General features: G+C 41.1%; 1 protein-coding gene across 3 annotated transcripts in view; it reads right to left on the bottom strand.

The window, feature by feature from the left end:
• FGF12 (fibroblast growth factor 12) overlaps positions 1–25219 on the bottom strand; it is a 514802-nt gene that overhangs the window by 227204 nt on the left and 262379 nt on the right. The window contains exon 1 of one of the 3 annotated variants that reach the window (XM_015562815.1): positions 20921–23209. The exons of the other annotated variants lie outside the window; for them this stretch is intronic. Coding sequence (XP_015418301.1) covers positions 20921–21119 — 199 coding nt within the window. The 5' untranslated portion in view covers positions 21120–23209. Of the gene's footprint in view, positions 1–20920; positions 23210–25219 lie in introns of those variants that run through there. 3 annotated transcript variants of the gene reach the window in all.

Genomic DNA, 25219 nt, shown 5'->3' with positions numbered 1-25219 from the left:
TGTTGTTTCTCTCTCTCTCTCTCTCTCTCTCTCTCTCTCTCTCCTTTCCCTCTCCTTCCTCTCTGAAATCAATAAAAATATATTTTTTAAAAAAGAAAGAAAGGTGAAGTAATTAATTGTAATTAACTGTTACTTAGCCCAATTACTAGTACATCACAAGCTTTCAGTATGGGATGAATAAATGAAGATCTTTACTTGTTCAGACACTGTCTGAACCTAGGTAACCTAGTTACCTTCTCTCCAGAGCTAATTCTACAGTTCCAATCTGACTTAAATACATATTACTATCTGTGTTTTCCATGGATCTGTATATTTTTTGATAGTTCATTTACTCACACATTTGTTAGTGTGTAAGTATAAATATGCATTGCAGATTCAAACAATATTCTAGGTGCAGTGTATCTCAGGAACATACCTAAAATACGATTTGGAAAAATTACTGCTAGTGTCCTATTTCATTATTTCATTTTTCTCTACATAAATTTCATCTTCCATAAGTTCTGACTAATTTACGTCTCAGGGATGCAATGCTTATACATCTCACCCTCCAAAACAACATTCAAATCTTATCAAAAATTATTTTTCTCAGACTAGCCAGTGTTGCTCAGAGGTTAAGCATCGACCCATGAACTAAAAGGTCCCCAGTATAATTCCTGGTCAGGGCACATGCCTGGGTTGCAGGCTCGATCCCAAGTGGAGGGCATGCAGGAGGCAACTGATCCATGTCTCTCCCTCTCATCAATGTTTCTATCTCCCTATCCCACTTCCTACCTCTCTCTAAATTCAATAAAACATGTTTTTAAAAATTACTGTTCTCATTTTCTTAAATTTATTATAGACAAAAATTGATGATTTATTGATGATAAAGTCCTATGATCCACTGAAATCCAGAAGAATAAAAGTGAATGTGAAAGTTAAAAAAAGGCTCTGATATAATCATTATGAGAGTGATTTATATAATTTTTCTTTTTATATTTCTACATACATGACAATGTATGAACAGAAACCATGAAGTACTAGTATGTAAAGAACACAAATTGAAAATGGCCAATTGGGTAAGTGCAGAAATAAAACTATTTCTGATCTACCCAATAAAGACGCTACTGAGAGAGACAACCTTGTGTAGTGGAAAGAGCATTGGAATTAGAGTCAAACCTTGGGTGACAAAAAAAAAGAACCTAAATAGAACCAAACACTTAATTATACTTCAGGTACAGGGCTAGTGCCTTCATAAACTTTATTGTCTTCCATAAGGTTGACATATGCTCTGGTATCTCTAAATACTGCAGATGCTCATAGTAGCTAATTATAGGACATCACAGAATTCTGTAACAATAATATGAATAACAATGAAATGAATATGAAAAAGAGCAATTGCTAGCAAGAATCTGCTCTGTGTTTCAGAAAGAAAGTGTTTCTGTCTCAGATGTGGGATAACTGCACTGCAAATTCAAGAATTGTAATCAGATATCATTATTACTAGTGAATCTGCATGTGCCCTGGCAGGCCTGCCCCCGGGAAAGCCCTACAGAGGAGCTGGTTAATATTTCATGAAGATATATCAGAGGAGGATCTCCAATGACACCTCACAGTTGGCCCTTTTGTGAATTCACAGAACAGATGTGACAAGTGTAAGACCGTTAGGAGTCACTCAGAAACTTAGAATTTTAAGACTCAAATGAACTGGAAGAAAGTATGTCTAGCCATATTGTTAGGTGATTAGACATCCAAGAATGTCTTTTTTTATTATTTGAAGAAGGAAAATGGCTTATTAATAAACAAATTCACAAAACCAAGTTCTACTTAAATGTTCTTTCATAATTTTTAAATAGATTTTATTTTATGATTTACTTCATTCTTTCAATAAATTAGGAGAGTTATTTTCAGTAAGTAGAGTAACAAAACAGAAATTGCATGACTCATTTTATGTAATTGAAAGTGCCTAAAACTTAAGTGCTTATGAAAATAAGCAAAGAGAAAAACAGTCCAAATCACTGTAATAGAATTTCAACAACAAAAAAAAATGGATTATTTCAGAGGGTATCAGAATATATGGTACATTTTATTTAAAATGCATGAAGTTGCCCAGCTGGTGTAGCTCATGAGCCAAGAGGTCGCCAGTTAGATTCCCAGATTCTGGGCTGTATCCCTAATAGGGAACATGCAGGAGACAGCGATAATTGATGTTTCTGTTTCTCTATCCCTCTCCCTTCCTCTCTCTCTCTCTCTAAAATCAATAAAAACATATTTAAAAATAAAAAACAAATATGTGAAGTTATAGAAATTGACATATATTAGATAATTTTTCTAATGAAATATAATGCAAGGTCAGATATACCAAGTGTTATGAGGACTATAATTGGAAATCATGCACTAATTCAATTCAGTCTATAAAGGGAAAGATATGACATACAAACACATAATTTCAATACAGTGATAAGGAATAAGTGTTGGAATGAAGGTTGGATTTTAATTAAAAACATCATAAATGTCTATATTTTTCAGATATTTCACATTTTTTAAAGCAGCTTGCTATATGTTGTCAGACTAAAATACTATATAAATAAGTACTCAAGTTTGGAAAATGTATTTTAAAATATTCAGTTTTCTTAAAATTAAATGTGAGAAAATAAAGAAAAACAGAATGAGCTAAAACTTTTACTCATATCTTAGGAAATATAAAGCAGTGTCAAACTTTTGTCAATTATTTCCTGATACTGATGTCTGTGATACCTGATTATTAAAAAAGGAGCAGAAAGAGAAGGAGGAGGAGGAAGAGGAGGAGGAGAAGGAGGAGGAGAGGAGGAGGAGGTGGAGGAGGAGGAGGACGGGGAGACAAAGACAACCAACAAAAAAAAAAGAAGAAATAATCTTATAATGAAACATAATTGAATGACTAATAAAAGGGGGAAAACTGAATTTAACATCTATTCCACACTTTTCTGAGGTCTGGGACCATCTGACTGAGCAATTCCTCAAGGTGAAGGTTGGGAACTGCTTACATATACTCTAATGCTATACCTTCAGCATGAGAACTTCCTCTTTCTTAATCCTAGATTTTAAAAAGGAAACTAAGCTTTCTGAGCGCTTAATGTTTAATTGACTTCACAAAGTGAAAAAAATAAATAAATAAACACAGACAAAAGCGCTGGGACATGCGACCGTATAGTTTCCCTTCTCTATTCCTTTGTTCATGTGCTTACCGCCCACATTTACTCCTATTAAAATCCTTCTCATATCCCTGGACTGGCTCTAATTCGGCGCTCAGTGCGGGGGCTGTGGATAAATGCACTGACTCAGAGAGGAGGATAAAGAGATTGATAGAACAAGATCTCAGGAAGTCATAGCCACTGTTAAGCCATTTAAAGGTGCTTTTGTAAACAATTAGGAAGCTATAAATGTATTTTTGTGTAACTAACATAATATTAAATATGTTTTTGAAAATTTCTGTGTAAGAAATGATCAGGGATTCTAGAAAAGGGAGGTTGAGACACTAGGTGGGAGGTTACAACATTCTAGGTTGTCACAAGAAACCCCTAAATCTTGGCAGTGAAAGTAGGGATGGAAAAAGGATAATATGAAACTAAGATTTTCGATTTTCAGTTTATGTGATGTTAGTGACTATACCTGATTCATCTTCTATTCCTTATAGTTCCCAGGAAGTCCTCAGTTAGTGCTTGATGAATAAATGAAGAAATAAAACTTTGGAGAGGTCAAATCAATGAGGTACATGACTGGATATGATGAATAGGGCTTGCATGAGCACCAAAAGGACAATAAGAACTACTATCTCCAGACTAGTAAAGTAGTATATCTCTCCATCATATTATTGCACAGACTATAACTGTGAAATTGTGAACAAAAATGTACTCAAAAAAACTCTTAAAATTAAGTACAATAAGACCTTTGAGCATATAGTTTACATTCTGTTGAAATCTACCTGTGAAAGTGCCTCAATCAATTTAGATGAGTCTAGACCAGTGGTTGGCAAACTCATTAGTCAACAGAGCCAAATATCAACAGTACAACGATTGAAATTTCTTTTGAGAGCCAAATTTTTTAAACTTAAACTATATAGGTAGGTACATTGTTATTAACTTAATTAGGGCACTCCTAAGCTGGCCTTGGCTAAAAAAGTCCTCAATCTGATTGAGGTACGTTCGCTGAGGTCGACCCCTTCCAACTCTCCCATCCATACTCATCTTGTATACTTGTTTCCGATAGAGGAGTGTGGATGGGTTGGAAGGAGTCAACCTCAGCGAATGTACCTCAAAACAATGTACCTCCTCCGCGCTGCATATCCCGAGGCCCACCTGCGCCACCGCGTCTCCAATAGCCCGACTGACCGACACCCCCCACTTCTTCTAACGCCACTTCTTCAAAATAGACTTGCCCAGGCTGGAAACTGACTTCTGCGCATGGGCCACGAAGTTTCAATCACACTGTATGTGCACGCCCGTACATGGTATTTTGTGGAAGAGCCACACTCAAGGGGCCAAAGAGCCGCATGTGGCTCGCAAGCCGCGGTTTGCCGACCACTGGTCTAGACAATGGGAGACTTCATTTAGAATGCAGGTAAAAACCTCTCAGAAAAAAATCCTAAGAGTTTGGTTAGCATAAAAAAAATAAGAAAATGCCTACTTTGAAATTATGAAGTTCTTTTCTCAAAACACAGTATAAACAGCAGTCACAAGAAGTTAACCAAATATGACTGTGCAGAGGGCTAAAGTGACCTCTTTAAGACCTCACAGAAATTCTAAACTAGACCGAGGGTATTTTACTCTGGGTTTATTAGCCCAAATCGGGATTATTACAAGCTCCTCTACATTGATATTGATAAACTGGAGCTTGTCCAGAGACACATAATCAGGATCACCAGCACACCATGCAGTTTTAGATACTATCAATCTTTTTTAGGTGCTATAAATCATAAAAAGTACTTTGTGTTAGACTTGAAATTTAGGGGATAGACCAAGCATATTTTTAGTGAAATAATGTGGTAAATGTTTCAAAGAAAAAAACTTAATTTCCCTATTTATACTGTAACCATACAGCACAGATAAAGAAATGGAAATAAACTAGATAACTAAAGAACTCTAAAACTGTTCAAGTGAAAAGATAGACTACATGTGAAATTCCTGGTGTGCTGTATTTTCTATGAACCCACAACCTCCTTATGAAAAAGACCTGGCTTTTTCTCTGATGTCCCATACCATGGTACTAGATAGATTATGAGTATAGATTACAAGTAGACAATGGATGTGTGTCAAATAGTTGTATGGAAATATAAATAAATAAACAATGGTGATAGAGTCAAAGTATTCAAATATCAAGTTAGATAATCTTTAAAGTCCCTTATAATACTGAGATTCTATGATTACAATATTAATATATATAATATTTTCTTTAATTCTGCTTATGTCCTCCCTATGTCTACCCAAGTTGTGGGGTAGAGCTGAGTCAAAAAAGTTCACCTGACACACTCAGATTTCCCAAAGGATCAATACTATATAATAAAAGGGTAATATGCAAATAGACTGAATGGCAGAACAACCAATCAAAGCATAATATGCTAATAATACACTAAGGCTGCTCAACTGCTCGCTATGATGTGCACTGACCACCACGGGGGGGGCGGGGGGGGCAGACAGTCAACTGGTCGACCAGTCACTATGGCAAGCACTGACCACCAGGGGTAGATGCTCTGACCGATAGGTTAATTGCTGCTGGGGTCCAGCCGATCAGGACTGAGCCAGATGGGCCGGACTGGACCTGGAGCCCTCCTACGGTCCCTCCCCAGCCGGATAGTGCATTAGTGGGGTCCCTCAGCCTGGCCTGTGCCCTCTCGCAATCTGGGACCCCTCAAGGGATGTCCAAGAACCAGTTTCAGCCCAATCCTGCAGTCCACTACCCTTGGGAGGGCACCAGATGCAGGGCTCATGGCTAGTGAGCACTGCTACACCAGCATGAGCCTCTCCCAATCAGGACTGATTGGACACGAGCCCACCGCAGGCACATTGGAGACAGGATGAGTGGGAGCAGCAGGTAGTAGTTGCAGGCGGTGTTGGACTGCGGGTTTCAGCCCCATCCCTGTAGCCTACCCAGAGGGATGCCAACAGTTCACAAATTTGTGCACTGGACCTCTAGTACTGTATATAAGAAGATAACTCTAGTGATAGATGTTCATAGAGCATCTATGTTATTTTTGGTGAAATAACATGATCAGTGCTTTAAAAGATAAAACTGAATTTCCCCCTATGTATATTGTCACCATATTGCACAAATAAAAAATGGAAAAAACTAAAGATGAGAAAGGTTAAATACCAATAATACCCATAAGAACATATACTATACATGAGTGAAACTCACAGAAACCCTACAATCACATTTCAGGCAATATTTTTATTATATTGATCCTTTCTAAATCTTGTGATTTTATCATTATTGGGCACAATTAAACTTCAGCAACTGTCCATAATATAAATGTAATGACTCCTAAGAGTATGATAAGAGTAATATTCAGTATCTTCCTTTATTGATAATGTATTGGTGGAAAATATGTCAATAAGGTGTATACCAAGGTCTGGGAAATCTAAACACCTGATAATTAAGGCATGACTTTGCTCTGTACTATTAATCCAACTCTTATGGCACCCTATAGCATACCAGATTTCCACTGTTTAATTTAAAATTGTTGTGAAACACATTTCATATTAGCTTATCCAAAAATAATACTTCAACTTTCGCTCAATATCACATGATTCCTTTTGCTGTCTATTCTGTATTGCTATGTTATCTTGAAGCTGCAATAGTAAATAAACAGAACAGAATATGGCTCCACCATCTTATTAAATCACTTCAGTGCTGAAGTTCAAACTTATGTAATAGTCTACATTGAATGCACAATGAATTGCTAAAAACTAAATAATACAAGGAAAATTTAGAAATACAATCCATTTGTGTTCGATTAGATTAAAGGATCTAAGAACAAACAAGAAATATAGGAGAGAGAAGTTAAACAAAAATATATTTGTTAATTTTTTTTTTGCTATTCCATTTCATATGTTTGTCAAATCTTCCAGAATTTCATATCCAACATATTATTATACTATCTTGTTATATCTGGCCCGCAGATACCTTAAAATCCAACCACTTTTCCTCTGCAAGTTTTAATACCAGAAATATACATCAAGAATGATAAAGCTTAAAGAAATCTCAGAAACCATCTGATATTTATTCTGAAAATGAGAAAATTACACTGAAGGGACTTCCCCAAGGTCAAAAAGACTCTGCCTTCAAGTCCAATGTTATTTCTATAACACTATTACCTGAGACTGAATCAAAGGCCTTGTTTGTTCATATTTTCTCAAGAAAAAGGCTAGGTTTCAAAGCAAGCAATAGAATAAACACAGAGGACTGTAGCATACACCGAAGACTTACTTAAAGGTGCTATCAATAGCTCTCTGAGTAAGAGAAGAGGAAAGAAGAAAAGCCAATGGGGTAATAAAGAGTTGACAGGAAAAAAAGCTTTTTCATTAGACCCAATCAATACTGGATTCCCCTATTACTTGGAGCTTTACCAAGGAAAGTAAAACCAGAGTGAATATGTTCCCTCAAGGGTATTTAATACTAAAATGACTTGTCGGTTTCAACTGTAAATGTAAGGACCAGGCATGGTTGAATTTGAAATCAATGGCAAAGGTTATTTATCATTAACCCAATGTTAAGAAACCAAAGCCATTCAAAATAGAAATGGGCCATTTCTCACATTGGTACACTACTCACTTTCCCTGGGTTTCTGGGGTAAAGACATCAATTAATAGAAAGATGATCCCTCTTTGAGCATTCCCATAGAGCATTCCCTTTATAAGTAGTCGCTCTGCTGAGAAAGAGAAAAGTATACTGAGTGAAACAGGGCTTGCAAGTGGAAGTTAGGTTGGGGAGGAAGGGAAGGCATGAGATTCTATTTATCTACTGGCTATATGTCAAATGAAATGGATTCATGATATTTTGGTACTTTAATATCAAATGAAAGTAAATGAATATTAGCCTCATACACTAATTCCTTTTCTTGCTCAGCATGTTCATATTTGGGCAGAAATTCCCTGGGAGCTTGACTAGTACTGATGCCGTGGGCAGAATTCATTTCGTTTTAAAGAGCTATTTCTGACCACCTACTATGTAGAAAGCATGGAAATGATAGAATCCTTTTCCTCCGGGAACTCACACTCCAAAGGCAGAGACATGCACTTATACACTAATTACAACACAAAACAGACTGAACTGCAGAGAATATGGTTAAAAAGCCAAATGGAGCCTGGGGCAGGCAGTGATTCATTCTACTCAGGAGGATCTGAGAAGATCTGGCAGAAGAGACTGGAGTTGAGCTGGGCTTCGAACTATGCGCAGGCAGGACTGCAGCAGGGGGATTAAATGAGGGGCTGTGTCTGTTTAAGTCAAACTAGGTGTGGAGGTTAAGGGCCTTCCTGGTGGAAACAACTGCAAACTAAAGGAAGTGAAATGGAGAGATGCAGTACATGTCCTATGAATGTCAACAAGGCTGGGGTTGGCGAGAGCGTTGGTTAGAGAAGGGGTGGAGGAAAAAAAAAACTTCATTGTGCAGCCTATTCATGTTGACAATATATCTTAAAACAGCCTGCTCCCAGCCAGGCCTTAAATGCATACCTGTATTTTTAAAAGACAGACTGTGGTTAATTTTTTTTAAACGAAGGAATTATTGTTTTTCTTGAAATATAGACATTAAAAGAGAAACTTTCCAAAAGAACACAGCAAAACTACAACTTGGGACATAGTAAAACAAATCTGGCCAGAGTTAGCAAATCTTAATTATATACTGCCCCACAGGAAAAAAACAGGGACTTCCTCATTATTGCTGTATCCTGTTCCCAAGCACACGACAAACAAATATTTGATAAATGTCTGGCAATATAACTTGACTACAGATATTTAAAGGGGACTCCCCACATTTCAATTGCTCAAGACCAAAAATGGATGAATAGATCTTGCTACCAGCATCTCACAATGGCCCACGAGAGACAGCTGTGGCGTAGCAGTAAGGCATTGGCTTATGCTGAGTTCCAGTGCTTGCTCTCCTTTCCCAGTGGGATAACCTAACTTACACCTGGAAGTCTCAGTTCCTCAGTTCCCCCTCCAGAAGGTAAGTGTTTATAATGAGCCCTGAGTTTTCCAATTCAAACCCACCACACGTTAAGTTGTATATCCCACTAGGTGGACCTTTCAAAGCTGAGGTCACAGATATTCATTCTCAAGTGCATATATGCAATGGCATGAGGCAAAGTCTTAAAGTGCCAATTCTAACAGGAATTTTTAATAAAAATTGTAGGCATTGTCTGCATTCAAATAATGAATCAAGGAGCATGAAGCTTGCTGCTCTCCAGCCTCCCCAGCCTCCCCCACCAGCTCCATGGAAACAAGCTTCAGACTGAAAGTGGTTCCCGAGCTTGAGAAAGAGAGTGGGCAGGAGTGTGGTTTAGGTGCAAGTAACAAGAAGGCCAAGGAACCTCCATATTTTTTTAAATATTATTATATTTTTTATTATTGATTTCAAAGAGGAAGGGAGAGGGTGAGAGAGATAGAAACATCAATGATGACAGAGAAACCTTGATCAGCTGCCTCCAGCACACCCAACACTGGGGATCGAGCCTGAAACCCAGACATGTGCCCTGACCAGAATCAAACTGTGACCTCCTGGTTCATAAGTTGAGCCACACCAGCCAGTTGGAATCTCCAACTTCAGGTTCCCAACCAAGACGGTGGTCCCATTAACAGAACCATATGAATGGAACTCTAATTATAGAAGCCCAATAGTAACCCAGAAATGCCACTTATGAACACCTCAAAGAAGGGAATTTTTTGTAAACACTAGGAAAGGCATTATTTTAAAGTGACTCTCTTCTTTGGTGCTGCTTTCCTCGTGACCTGTAGGTAAAGTAAGAGGAGTCTGCAGACCTCTCAGGATGCCATAGCTGCAGAATGTGGAGGCAGCCCAGCAAAATGCTGCCAATTACTTGACTGAGCAAAAGCTGTAGAGGATAATGGTTCAGCCCTGGGACCTGTTGGGGAAAGACAGGTTCAGCAAAGAGGCAAACAGGAACCCTCTCTACTGTTCCAGAAGAGAAGGTAAATCTTCTCCAAGCTCCAAGGGGATATCTCACAGAAAGAGGACTGTAGAGGAAACGTGTTTCTTCAATGTAACTTCCTTTCCTAAAATTCTGAGCTTCTGTACCATCACCTCTTATACTAATTGCCCACCTCCTCATGGCTATGCTCCAGTTACAAAAAATCCATGGCAGTTTTCCTTTAAAGCAATAAAACATGACCACACCACAGCTTTAACTCTCTCCATAGTAACTTACATTTCCATGGAATTGGAGATTTTTCTTACTTGCCATCAGTTTATATTACTTTCTCATACACTAACCAACCATTTTTTCTGTTCAAGCCTCTTAAGGTGATTTTGGGTGGCTATCCTTTCTTAAAGTCTTCTCCCCAACATAACATCACAAGTGGAATGAATATTATGTGGACAACTCATCTAGAGCTATTTATCTCAAAACAGAATCTGACACTTATTTTAACCAAGAAATTTGAATATAGTTCCCTGTTTTAAGTACTTATTTAAATTTTATCCCAGGTTTTTAATTATTTGAGGGGTATTAGCTGATTGTAGGGCACTGTGAAGGAAATAGGGGTCATCTTTTGAGTTCCCAAATTAAAATATAACATTTATATCACTAGTAGCAATAACAATATATATTCTAGACATTATTAGCTATTTTCCTTGTATAATAGCTTGAACAATCTCATAGTTTTTCTCTCCTGAATGTCTTTGACACTTTGTTTTAATCCCTTTTTTATTTTAGGCTTAAAAATGTCTAAAACACTAAAGCATGTTGGATTTAATTACTAATCCTTGAAGGAAGAGAATAGACCTAAATTGAGGTCAAAAGAAATAAGACTGATATATTAGACAAAGACATGTTTAATAGTACATTGCAGGTCATTAAGCCATGGAATACAATTGGGAACATCCTAAACAGCAGACTTGGAAAAAATGTTATACTTCCTTTGTAAGTCGGAAGCAGGAAGCAGATGAGTATCTCATGTCTCTCGTCATGAGTGTGTCTCCTGGGAGAGGGGGCTATTTTATTGACTTTTCATGCTAAGAAGGCCCTTCGAAATCCTTTAATATAGTTTTCCTGTTTTTCATAGAAAGAAACTGAGGTCCATTTTCCAGTGCTGGCAGAGTATAAAAACAAGCAGATTAGGAAAAACAAGCCTGAGTTCAAACCCATCAATCTACTGTGAACTAGTCTTGTGAACTTGACAAGCTCTTGGGAAGCTCCAGGCATGCTAGACCTCAGCGTCCTCACATGAAAACTGGAGACACTAACTTACTAGTAAGAATCCTCTTCCTCTTGCTGTAAAAGGATGATTCACTGAGTCGGCTTGTCATTTACTCATTTATTTACCAGTGACGGAGGACCTGCAGTGACACAAGCAGGATGCTGAGCACAGAGAATCTAGTGAGGAACAGGGCACAGGTTCTGTCCTTAGGAACTAGCATGATACTTAGGAAGATGAGGCGCACAGGCATATCACACATAAAGAGGCTCAGGTTTTGGACACCATTAAACACTTGAAAGATTTAACAATAAGCAAAAGGAAGGAATCATCATTATAACTAAAATTGGTGTACACAGTTTCTAGGCCTCATGAATGTGTTCCTTGCATCATAAATAATTATTCCATTCATTGAAGGCATTAATAAATGGAATCATTATTTTTTTATAATACATATTTTTTATTGATTTCAGAGAGGAAGGGAGAGGAAGAGAGATGGAAACATTAATGATGAGAGAGAATCATTGAGAGGCTGCCACCTGCCCACCCCCTACTGGGGATCAAGCCAGCAATCTGAGCATGTGTCCTGATCTGGAATTGAACAGTGACCTCCTGGTTCAAGGGTCGATGCTCAACCACTGAGCCAAACCAGCAAGGCAGAATCATTATTTTTGGTATATGAGCTACAAGATATGAAATGCTAATTATGTTAATTATATCTTAAAATTTATAAGCCAATTCAATGTTAACTGTAATATAATGTTTTAATGAAACAAAATGTCTTATTTTCCAAAACAAGAAAAAAAAATGAGTGAAAAGCAATTTATATGTTTGTAAATCTCTGACAATAGAAATCAACTAGGTTCTCAAGTCTGCTTCTGTATTTAATCTCCTGCTATACTTTGTTTTCGTTTAAGTATGAAAATGTAACCTGATATATGGTTGAAAAAGGAGGGAAATTAGAATAGCCCTTTTAGATTGTGGATATATCATAAGGTCTCTGGAAATTCCAATAAATACTTAGAATGAGTAAAAAATAATAATTATTATTATTAAAAGTTATTATTATTAAAAGTTATTATGAAAATAGTTTTGACCTTGTGGACACACTGAAAGGTTTGCAAGTTGCCCCCAGAACCTCTGTACCACACTTTGATAACTGCTTACCCAGACTGATGCCCCCAAGCTTTTTGATTCCCTTGCTTTTATTAGAGCTCCCTTGCAACCCATTCTCCTCTCCAAAGCCATAGCATTTATTTAAAAATCCAAGTCACATTATATCATCCCCCTACTTCTAACTCTTCTTTGAATCCTAGATTAAAATTTGAAATCCCTCCAAAGGATTTTAAGCTCCTGCACAACTATGCCCTTGGCAATCTTTCCAACATCACCTGTGCCCCTTGCTCTCATTATTCAAGCTGTCCTTCAATTTCCTCAAAAGCATTGAACTCTTTCTCACCTTGATCTTCATGCAAGTTGTTCTCTCTGCCTTGAACATTCTTCCATCCTCTTTGCTTGCATTATCCTTCAGAACTCAGTTTAAATAATTTCCTCATGTGATTAATAAGAAGTATATATAGATTTGGTCTTCATCCCTGTTCCTGGCACTGAGCTCCTAAAACCCTTGGAATTTCCTAAGTGATGACAGTGGTAGGATGTCTTTATTATATTAATTAGGTGATTTTTGGACCAAAACTAAGGATAGGGGCTAGTTGCCAGGAGAACCAACCAAGTGATGAAAAGGTTGGAATTTCAGTCCACCCCACAGCTCAAGGAACAGGCGCTGGAGGTTGAATCAGTTACCAGTGGCCAATGATTCAATCATGCTTATGTAATGAAGCCTCCATGGAAACCCAAAAAGGACAAGTTCAAAGAGCTTCCTGGTTGGTGAGAACTAAGAGATTTGTGGAGAGTGGGGCTCCTGGAGGGGCATGGAAGCTCCACACCTTGCCCCCATACCTTGCCCAAAGCATGTCTTCTACCTGGCTCTTCCTGAGTTATATTCATTTATTGGAAAGGGATGATCTAGCAAGTGAAATGCTTCTCTGAGTTCTGTGAGCCAATCTAAAAATTACTTGGACCTGAGGAGGGATTCATGGGAACCTCTAATTTATAACCAGTGGGTCAGAAGTAGAGGCAACAACCTGAACTTGCAACTAGCTTCTGAAGTCTAAGGAGAGGGTCCAATTCATAGTTGGTTAGAACACAGGTGACAGCCTAGACTTGGGAAAGGTGTCTGATTGGGGCAGGGGGAGTTGCCTTGAGGGACTGAGCCTTGAACCTATGGAATCTGACACTATCTTCATTGTAAGACTCACAGCTGGTGTCTGAGAAGATCTGTTGGTGTGGGAACTGCCCCACCCCTCCTCCACTGGAATTGGGTATTAGTTAACCTTTTACTCAGAGGGACATTTCCTCACTAAATGCTAGAAATATCTTCATTTTAGAAACCAGCAAACTGAGGCTCAGAGATATTAAGAAACTTGCCTAATGTTCATGCACATACTATTTCCAAAATTTGAATTCAGATTCCACACCAAAGTCCATGTATTTAATTGCTCTAGTATACTGTCACTTAAACAGAAATAAAAAAATAAAAAACATTAAATGCTACAGGGCTCTCCTTACCCTTGGATTAACCTCTTTACTTTAAAAAACAGCTGAGGTAATTGTTTATGTTCACAGTCAAGAAAGTGTGCCCCTCTGGACCCAAGTCTCACAACAAGTGCTTAGGTGCCCCAAGTGGCACCTCTTGATAGCTCTAAGGCCTCTGGCATGCAGAGAGAGACTTGTCAGCCAGGTGCTTGGCTCCAGCACATAACAACATAGCCTCAGCACTGTTTCTTCAGTTCTGGCCTGAAGACTTTGATGAGGCTCCACTTCCCCCCTCCTCCTCACTTGAGACACCCTCTGGAGGCTCTAGATCAGACACACAGCAAAGCAAATGTGTCATCACACTCCACAATTCCTTGAACTCTTCACTGGATTCCCCCCCGACAACAATTTCCGTTGTGAAACAAGTGAGATCTTCAGATTCAGCCTTCTTACTAAAGGTGGTGGAAGATAAAGACAGATGACCTGCAGTGTGGGGGCTGGGTGTCATGGCACAGCTTAGCCAGTTCCTGACTCCTTAAACCTGAAACAAGTCTTTCTGTCACTTAGCTGAGTTTTCTCATTTCAAAGATGGGACAAACTATATATCAGTGGATCACTATACAGTGATGTATTATAGAATTGTACACTTAAAACTCACATAATCTTATTAACCAATTTCATCCCAATAAATTTAATTTTAAAAAGAGTAAAATATAAATAAAAATTTAAAACAAACAAAAACGTAAAATATAAAAGGCACAAAAAATGTGAAGAGACTGTACATCCTGAAGTCATTTAGTAGTCAGTTGTTATAGTTGTTATATTTAGGAGCTATTATTATACATGACTAATTTACAGATATTTTGCACCTAAGGCTCCTCCTCACAGACGCTTAGGAGGTGGCCTCAGAATCAGAGCCCTTTAGATGAGGCGCATCTTCCTTTTGGGCAACAAGTAAAGCTCTGCAGTGTGACTGGTAAGCTGTGAATGGAACCCAAAAATGCAGTATATTACAGGGGTCCCCTATGTTTAATGAGTCTGTCTTTCAGAGTCTTCATCAAATATAGGGTGTCAAAAATGTATACACACTTTAACAGCTGATAACTCACTTAATTTTCACTCCTTCCAGGTTTAACTGATTTGAAATAATGGGTGAAACCAGACTAAGCTTTGAACAAGGGAAATTTACCCTAAAATGCCACTAAACTTTTCTTTATGGGGATACATAAAAGAGAAAGTTTACAGTACAAAACTGGCAACAGCCAAGGAATTGAGGGTGCACAAATACCGAACGAAATGATTCTAGATGTTTGCTATTGCATTGCTTCCCGTATCAGCAGTGCTTGGATCAGAATGGTCATCAGTTTGAAAACAGGCATTGACAAAATAAACTATTCAATTCTGTAGATTATTTTAAATTTTGAAAATGAACTGTATGCTAATAAACATTGACCTTATAATCATTCAAAGTGTGTATATATTTTGGGGGACACCGTCTATATTCTAATTCCAGAAGGAAAATATATATAGCAAATATATATTTTGTTGAAGCACTCAAGAAAGAGACAAGAAAAAAGTAGTCACTATTAACAAATTTTCCTAACCACATCAACATTGTATATAATATCTGTGCATAAATATGTTCTCACCTAGAACAAAAGCAAGGTGGTGTGATCCTAGTAAACCCAGTATTTTTTAAAAAATATAATTTTACGACACAAAGCTTTCATTTCTAAAGGTCTTACAAAAATATTCCTCTTGCTTCTTCAAATACAAAGACTGCCTCATTCCCAGCAAATTGTTTTTCTATTTCTGTTCAAGAATATCAACTTCATTAAAACTTTAAAGACTTAATCCTGAGTTATCGCTTGATGAGATCTTTGTGGGATCAGAGAAAAAAAAAAAAGAGATGGAGAGACCTCAGTACCTGCTATTGTATAGTGTTCTTACATTGGAAACATAATTTGTTGATGAAGATGCACTACTGTAGAAAAAAAGGATTTAAAAATACATGCAAAACATCATTTTAAACCCTAGAGTGGGTTTCTGAAGAGAAAAGTATGGTTTTTGTTGTTATTTTTAAACAGACAGCAAGGCAAATATTTAATTATACTGACTTTGTAGTTCAGACAGGAGTCACACTTTTAAAAGAGAAAATGCAATAAAAGTGCTTGCTACTCATGTAAAATATCACTTGTCATATGAATCTATTCTTGATGTTATATGAGCCAAAATTATTTCAATTTATAAAAATCTAATTTATATTCCATAAATAACATGAGTAAGCATCATTTCCCCATTATCATCAGTTTTCTTCTTGAAATTTCGATTTTCTAAAAGGATGTATTTGATAGTAAAAAGTTGAATGTGTGTGCTATTAAATACTATCCATTTACCAATACAAGTTGGAATAATACTGAAATATTTTGAGTATCCATAATTTTATTACAGTAGAAACAAAAACTCAGAAAAAAAATAGACAATGAAAAGCAATAAGAATTATAATATCTTCTTGGATTTATTGCATCCACTCAGTGTAAATATACTACACCATCTATATTTATATGTATTTTTTAAATCCTCACCTAAGGATATGCTTACTGATTTTTATTTTATTTATTTATTTTTGAGAAGAGAAGGGGGTGGGCAGGAAAGACAAAGAGAGAAATTTTGATGTGAGAGAAAAGCATGGACAGGTTGTCTTCAGTACATGCCCCAATTAGGAACAAACCCACAACCTAGGTAAGTGCCCTTGACAGGGAATCAAACCTGCGACCTTTTGGTGTCTGGGATAACGTTCCAACCCACTTAGACACACCAGCCAGGGCAATATGCTACATCACTTTTAAAAAGGGAGGAGCATATAAAGCCAAATACTTCATTTATGAAAAATATGTAATTTACTTAGCCAATGAATTTTCTGATTGATGAGTTTTTTAATGCTCTAATTTGAGGGGAGAAATTACATTTTATAGGAAAATTATAAAAACACAAAACCACTTCAAATACACAGATTTAGGTTTGTCTAGTTACTCTGTACTTTCCAGAAAGGCATTCATTTGAAAAATGAAAGAGTGACACTGGATGACCTCCATCCAAGGTTCATGGCCGCTCCAACATTCAGAGATTCTATCAACACCCTTCTTTTCATTGTGAGTGCTAGCCATTACCTGTAGTAACTTCTCAGTCAAAACATAAATACTTTGAAGTCAATCATTTGTATTTCTATTCAAAAGTAAAATAAATATAGGAAACAAATAAGCTATGTAATTCACATGAATGCACTAATAGGCGAGATTTAGCAAATTGAGTAGTATCAACATTTAAGAAAATATTCTAGCTGGCTTGGCTCATACAGGTATTTCACACATACATAATGACTCAAACAATGACCATTGAATGCTTCTTCCTATATTGGAAAGTGAACAAAGAGAAATGTTCTACAGGCTTTTTTATGGTTCAATGACCTCAGCCAACTTGCCAGCTTACGGTCTTCAACATTTCATTTCGAAAGAGCTACAGCCCACACAATGCCTAGGGAGCTAACTATTCCTATGCTGGATGTATGTCTTCACTATTGGATTCACTTCTATAATGCATGCTAGCTATAGGATGGTGATTTTAGAACCCAATTGCCTGACTTAACCTATGTCTCCCTCTACAAGTAACCTCCTCTATCCCACCCTTTTCCTATTCTAATTACAAAATAATAATGATAATACCCCGGTCAGTGCGGCTCAGTTAGTTGGGCATCCCTGGCACAGAAAGATTCCCAGTTTGATTCCTGGTCAGGGCTAGATCCCTGAAAGGGGGCTTGCAAGGGGCAGCTGATTGATGTTTCACTCTCATAGCAATGTTTCTTTCTCTCTCTCTCTCTCTCTCTCTCTCTCTCTCTCTCTCTCTCTCCCCCCCCAAAAAAAAATCTATTAAAAATTAAAAACAACAATGTTAACAGAACAACAATTCCTAATGGTAAAAAAAAAAATACACAAAATTATTCCCATCCTTTGAGAGAGGACACCTAGTTCTTCATCTTACTTTTTTCCTGTGTTGTGTTGCAAAGAGCGCAGACAAGAAAAATCAATTTGATCTAGTTCTAGCCCCACTTTTGCCAAAGCATAGCTTTGTAAGCTTGTATAAACCACCAACTCTGACTCTAGGATTTCTCATATAAGCAAGAGTTTTGCTACGCAATCCCAGGGTAAGCCATCACATTGTGCTCCAGGGATGACATCCACAAAGTATCTGATGTGAACCATGGCCCTGTAACTGTGTGATGTGAGGTCCACCCTGCCAGTTCTCATCACGTTTTCATTCTGCAACATCATGATTCTGAAAGCTGAGACCTTCACCGTGTAATTTCCGTACTCCCCCTGTGTTTATCAAGTTTCAATATTGGACATATCAAACTCGGTGAGCTATGTCACAAGAGACTGAGAGACACTGAATGTGTCAGACCTGAAATCAGATATACAACCGTGGCCTTTCCCATTCAATACTTAGCTCAGTTTCACTGTCTCAGCCTCAATCCCTGGAAAGTCTGGGCAACGAAATGTGACCACGGTACCACTGGTGATTCAATTTGAAGTTCACAAGGATATGGGTTAGTAAGTTCAAGAATAACTTAAATATTAAGTGAACATAATATCAAAGTCCTTATAAAACAGGTGCTCTCAAGTAGTTTTTCTTTCTGGTGTTGAGCAACTTCCTCCCAATCCAGTTAAAGAATCCTCTCTGAAATTGAGATGTGGAAGGTGCTATCTCCCTATAAATAGTCTCATGCCCTGTTACCTGGATCATGGTTGCTGCCAGCAAATCAGAAGATGAATTATTTGGCTTTGTTAGTAAAGACGATAGCACACCATTGTCTTCCCAGAAAGCTTTCTGGTAACGCACACTCACATTCTTCTAAGCTAAGCTGCAGCAAACGAAGTCCCTGGTGTACAGATACATGCATGTCACCCTTGCCTTGGGCCTGTCTTAACAGGTATTGTCATCTTTCTGCCAGATTATTACTGTGACACTTTTGCTAAAGGAAGTCACCAGTCAGGATCCTCTCTGCCAAGATGTATACGAAGTAGATGAAAAAGAGGAGCAGATTAAATGAACACTGAAGAAAACATTAAACTCAACAATTCCCTCAAATTCTCTATTTTCTAATGAGATGCTAAGAAAAGGGCCACAGGAAGCAATTTCCCTATGCAAAAGTCAGCCATGCAAACAGCTCATCTGCAGATCAACTTCAACAAAGATGAGGTGAGTTTACTTTATCCATTCATACATACACTCCACCTGTCATTTTTATTAGCTAGTTTTGAACTGAGGAGGCTGAGTAGGATCTATTCACAAATATCGTGTAATTGTCCTAACTACAGTGCACAACATACTTCAGAGGCTGAGATATAAGAATCACATTGAATTCAGAGGCTTGAAGTTCCTTGTAGACTACATAAGCCCCGAGAGAAGATGGCCCCCAAAGGATCACTGCACAATACCAGGGAGTTTATTTTCCCCTAATGCAAATTACTCACTGTGCAGAGGCAACCCTGGTTTTTGCATAAAGCTTCAACTTATGAAATTAATTGGATGCAAAATAACAGAGACTTTAGTAGCTCCTGCCTTGGGATCATAATGATTTGGTTTACTCCTGAAATTTACTATTTTATCAACATCACAGAATAAGAAAAGGAGCCCACTACAGAGAAAATAATGTCATGACAATCTAATGGAAGAATGAGATGAGATGAGATGGCTTCTTCACAAGACTTAATCCCAAATTTCTAAATTAATTGTTAAATCCCAACTATCTAAACTTTCCAAGCATTTTCCTCACCCCAATTGAACCTGGCCCATATGCCTCATTCCTGGAACCCAGGAGAACATCACGGAGTAGCAAAGATCCAACGTAAACGAGTCCACTAATCACAGAATGGAAGCTTTCTTTCTGGGCACTTCCTTTCAGTCATCCACAGTATGGACAGAATGTGTGCAGATTATAAATGACCCAGCAGGCCACACGCAGAGGACCCAAAAAGTCTGGTGGAGGCACAGACCTGGGCAATTCTGCTTTTATTCTCTCAAGCTGGGACACTGGCCTGGCTTGAGCTGGGACCAATCACTCTGAAACTCCAGGGATCCAATTTCCCTTTGTAAACAGACACACATTATGGACCAGCCATTAGAATTAAGGGCCAAATAAGAGAATCAGCCTCAGAAAGGCCTGCCAAGGAAATCTCTAAGTCTAAAGTTTTCTTTCCCCTCCCTGCGACCAAACTGCAGATACTATGTTTCCCCCTTACTGTCGCAAAAGTGTGAGTGTACAAACAATGGGAGTAACAGGGCAGAAAAGTTCATGAGCAGAGTCCTCGGAAACCATGAGAGTAGCTGGCGGTGGAGTATAGGGAACGGAGGTCTATGTGAAAGGGCCTGTGGGAAAATGGGGACTACAGAGATTGACAGGAAGATCTGAATGGTGCAGTATCATGTGTTGCTGGAGAAAGAGTTAGAAAAAGAAAATAAATTTAAGCTTGTCTGATGTCTACTAAGGGTCTATTATGAGTCATAAATATGCTAAGTAGGATGAGATATAGGGATAAGGGGCTTATTTATACTTAGGTTCTCAGTAGGTAATATAAGTGATGGATGGATGGATGGATGGATGGAGAAAAAATGAATGAGGAGGTGCGCTGAAGGATTCTACAGGCTACATGTGCAGAACTCTCATCCTAGGCAAACCACAGGTACAGCGAGGTATAAGGTGTTTCTCCAAATATGGGACAAGAAGCTGTTAATTGAAAGAGGGTGACAAATGTCTGTTAATAAGAAAGAAGGGGGGCCAGAATGGAATACTGGTTCCCTTCCAAGCCTGTTCCCAGGTGTTTTGCGGAAGGGGAGGAGGGTGTCAGCCTCTGGGGAGCCCATTGTCGGGGTTTCTACTGACCTGGTCTCCGCCTCACTGGCCTCTTGCGGCCGCTGCAGAAGCGCACTTTGCTGAATACCCCGAGGACGTGCCTTTCGCACAAGGAGCGCCCGTCTTTGCTGGGGCTGGAGCGGCGCTTGGAGGCCGACACCCGGTCGCTGTTGGACTCCCTGGCTTGTCGTTTCTGCCGGATCAGGGAGCTGGCTATAGCCGCAGCCATAGCGGCTCAGTGAGGGACACCGGCCCTGGGCTCCACTGCGCCCTCAGGATTGCTCTCCGCGGGGGCTAGGGCAGGACCTCGGGGCCTGGAGGCGCGGGAGGCAGTGCTAACGTTTGAAAAGGCTGCAGTTCCGAAAACCCGCGCCCACAAGGTTTATGAGAGTCTGGCGGCAGCGCCAAAACGTGTGAGAATCCAGATGTAAACTTCCCCCAACAGCTGGCGGAGAGGGCGGGGGCGGGGCGCTCCCAGGCCTTCCTGCTAACTAGACTCGTGCGCCCCGAGCGATCAGCGTCCAAGGGGCTCTGGGGAGTTTGGCCACCCCGCCTTCAGAGTATCCAGTGGCAGGGAAGAAAGATGTGCGAAACAACCAGCCGTGCCCCTGTTGCAGAGGCGCAAGCGTTGCAAGGTGTCCAAAGTATTATCTACACAGACATCAGACAAAACCCGGTTAGAAAGCAGGGTCTGGCCCAGGCACGGAGGCTTGCCCCCGTGGACAATACTTAAAAAGTGAATAAAACGTTCCTTTCGAGAACAAGCCACCAACCGCAAGAGAGAAGGCGAGCAAGGCAGCAATTTAACTCCCTGCGGCCCGCAGTTCTGGAGATGAGGAGGTCCTTCCCGGCGGGGTGAGGTCTGAGAACTGCATCGCGCCAGCCGCCTTTCTCACAGTCGGAGAGGCGCGCAGTGGGAGCGGGGAGCAGGGGGCAGGGCAGGGGCTCGGGGAGGGGGCCGCTAGGAACCTCTGCGGTGAGCGGACTCCCGCCAGCCAGCAGCGCGGCAAAGAGGGCAGGAGGCTGGGGCGAGGGAGGGAACGAGGGGCTGGGGAGGAAGGAAAGGGAAAGGGAGGGAGGGAGGGAGGGAGATCCTTGAGGGCTAGGCACTCCTCAGGGAGCAACCCTCGGGAGCGGGGATACCGGGGTCCCGAGAGCGGGTGCTCTTTCTTTTCCGCTGGCTTTCTGGCAGGAAACGGGCACAGTCGGTGAGTATTTAGGGAATCCTAAATCTGGAATGACTCAGTCGTTGGAATGAGCCCCCTCAAAAGGCAGCGATGCTGAAGGTGTCCTCTCCAGCGGGCGCCCACACGCCTTTAACTGGAGCTCCCCGCCATGGTCCTCCCGCAGGCAGCAGAGCCGGTCTCGGCACAGACTCAGACCCGGAGGGAGCAGAGGAAGGAGGAGGTGCCCGGGCGGGCGAGCTGGATCAGGTCATCTCCGCCAGGCCGGCTCCAGGTTCGCACCCCCGGCAGTGGATGGCTCCCAGGCAGCAGATCCGATGGAGATTACCCGCGGACAGGAGGCCGATCGCTCAGTCAGCGGGGCCCATCCTGGCTGAGGAAGGAAGTAACCAGTGCGCTGCGATCACCCGCGTGTCCGCTCCGGTGGGGCGGGGGCTGGCTGCCGGCGACCTGGGCTCTAGGTGGCTGCGGCTCCGGCCCGAGCTGCCCACCATGGTCTAGCGCCAGGGGCGCAGGCGGGGCCCTTGGGCCATCTGGGGCCACTGCGGGAGGCGGCGGAGCGTCCAACAGGGTCCTGAGGCCGGACGCAGACTCTGGGGCCCCACCGGCCAGGAGGCAGGTGAGGGCTGCTGCCAACTCGCCCAACTTGCGCGGGTGGCCGCTCAGAGCCTTGGGCTAGCGGGGCTTCCTTCGTTGGGGCCCCGGGCCCCGGAGGGGGCTCTCAGGGTGGATTCCCATTCATGAGCTGGGGCTCTGGGCACCGGGAGCTGAACCAGTTCCCGTGCGCTCTCACGGCCTCCCAGTGAGCTCTGCTTGCTGGGCTAGAGCGCTAGCTCCGTAGGAAACTCCATGCAGGGACGAGACGGGACCAAGAGCGGTGGCGGTGGGAGTACCTCCGGCGCTGCTAGTCCACCCGCCAGAAGGCTCCAGAGCGCCCAGGTGGGGCCAGGTGGGGGACGGGCTCCAGGAGCTCAGGAAGAGCCAGCTGGGTGCTCAGGTCCTCCTCCTCCTCTGCCTTGCGCCCTCTGCTCCCAGACTCCCTTCTTCTCCTTCCTGTCACCCCTCTCTACCTTCTCTGTCTTCTGTCTCTCCCCTTTTCTCCTCTCTACGCAATCCTACGTGATTGAGGTTTGGATGAGAAATTCTCAGGCAGGGCAAGGAAACTGCAGCTTGGGTCGGCTCTGTCCGGTCCCTCCCCCAAGAGAAAACACCACCCCATGCCCTTTGGAGGACTGAGTGTGCAGGGAAGGGGTTAAGGGTGTGGGAGCTGAAAGAAGGCAGTGCATGCTCTCTCCAATAATCGGGAGCAGGTAGAATTCCCTGTTTTTCTTGGGCCCCCAGGTTGGGCCCCACGTTTAGCTCATCCCGGAATAGAAAAAGTGTTTTCCCTTCCTTTGAACCAGATTTCTTGATTCTATCTGGAAAGTTGCGAAACCGGCTCACTCCCTAGAATGAGGAACCCAGGGAGCACCCTGCACAAGGGAGGATGGAGGTAAGGTGAGAGGGTGACTGTGGACAAGGGCAGTCAGCAAGCAGCTTTGGAGAGCAATCGGATCTCTAGGAGTGCTTGTGGGGACTGCTGGATATTACAGAAAACTCAGCAGCAGAGATCATGCCACCCAAGTTAAAGTGCAGCATTCATTCATTCATCACCTTCCATTCATGCCAACGTCTCAAAGTGGCTATCAGTTATATTTACATTCTCTCTTCAACTTATCTTCAGATATCCCTAATGCCTCACCTGGCTAAGTGTCAAAGGTAGTGCCCCGAGATTAAACGGGTGATTTCCAAGCAGAAACAGGTGTATGTTGGAACCAACCTAGTAGAAGGCAAGGGAAATGCAGGCCCTGGAAGCTACTGAAAATGAATGTGGGACCAGGAGAGGCTCCAGGAACTCTCTTCTCTGACTGTGGTCACAAACATGTGGACCTACCAGAAATTCACCTAGGCAATGAGAAGGATTGAGGTTTGTAGGGTGTTTAGACCAGGCACTACTATGTCAATCAACCCTACTGTGTCTGGGGGGTGGGGGGGGGGGTCTGGACCTTTCATGCTACCTCTGGCATAACACAGGCAGATGGGGTTATGGGGCAGACAGCTGGAAGGAAGATTCCATAGCAAGATGTCCGAGAGGGGGGAATCCCAACTGTCGGTGGGCAGCAGAGATCCCCTGCAGTAGTTTATTGTGGCTGAATTAGGACAGAGAACTTGGCATTTTAACATTACAGAACAAAATGTGTGAATACATTTATAATAGTACATCTGGGTGGGGCAAGGGGGCTCATCATTTTAAATTAATACTTTCAGCAATAAAGATAAATTAATAAGATCGAAGTAGCACTGTACCAAATAGGCAAATGTCCACATTCCACAGATAAAATTGTTTTCCTTCCTTGGCTACCAGAAGACCTGTCTCATTCTTGAGGAAGGCAGGCACAGATAGTACTAGCGGGCTTTGGGGCTCCTTGCCTTTTTCAGTTCAACACCCAAGAAGAAAAAGGTCAGCTAAGGTGAGAAATCTTAGCAAGAGGTGTGTGTATGGTGAGGCCTTGAGAAGATCATTGCTAAACTCTGAGTCTCTTATGCTCAAAATGGTGAGAATCATTCCGAACATCCACCGCATAGAACTAAATATGTATGCGCAAGCATTTGGAAAACTGGAAAATGCCAAATGAGTGAAAGAGATGATGACAGTGTAGTTTTTTTGTGTTGTTGTGTTTGTTTGTTTTTAAAGAAAATGCATACTATTTTTCTGAGATGCTTTTTAAAATGCAGGTTCCTCATGATTTCTCAAAATGTGTTGAAATCTCTATGAATAGAACCCTGGAATTTGATGGTTTTTAAAAAATATTTTTTATTGATTTCAGAGAAGAAGGGAGAGAGAGAGAGGGAGATAGAAACATCAATGATGAGAGAGAATCATTGATTGGCTGCCTCCTACACACCCCCTACTGGGGATTGAGCCCACAACCCAGGTATGTGCCCTGACCAGGAATTGAACCATTGACCTCCTGGTTCATAGGTCAGGCTCAACCACTGAGCAACACCAGCCAGGCCAGGAATTTGAGTTTTTAACAAGTTCCTCAGGTGTCAGAGTTTGAGAGTTTAGTGTGTGTGTGTGTGTGTGTGTGTGTGTTCAATATAT

Source organism: Myotis davidii, unplaced genomic scaffold (assembly GCF_000327345.1).
Source record: "Myotis davidii unplaced genomic scaffold, ASM32734v1 scaffold557, whole genome shotgun sequence".
Taxonomy (NCBI): Eukaryota; Metazoa; Chordata; class Mammalia; order Chiroptera; family Vespertilionidae; genus Myotis; species Myotis davidii.
The sequence above is the reverse complement of the archived record's forward strand: the minus strand, read 5'-3'. Positions and strand labels throughout refer to the sequence as shown.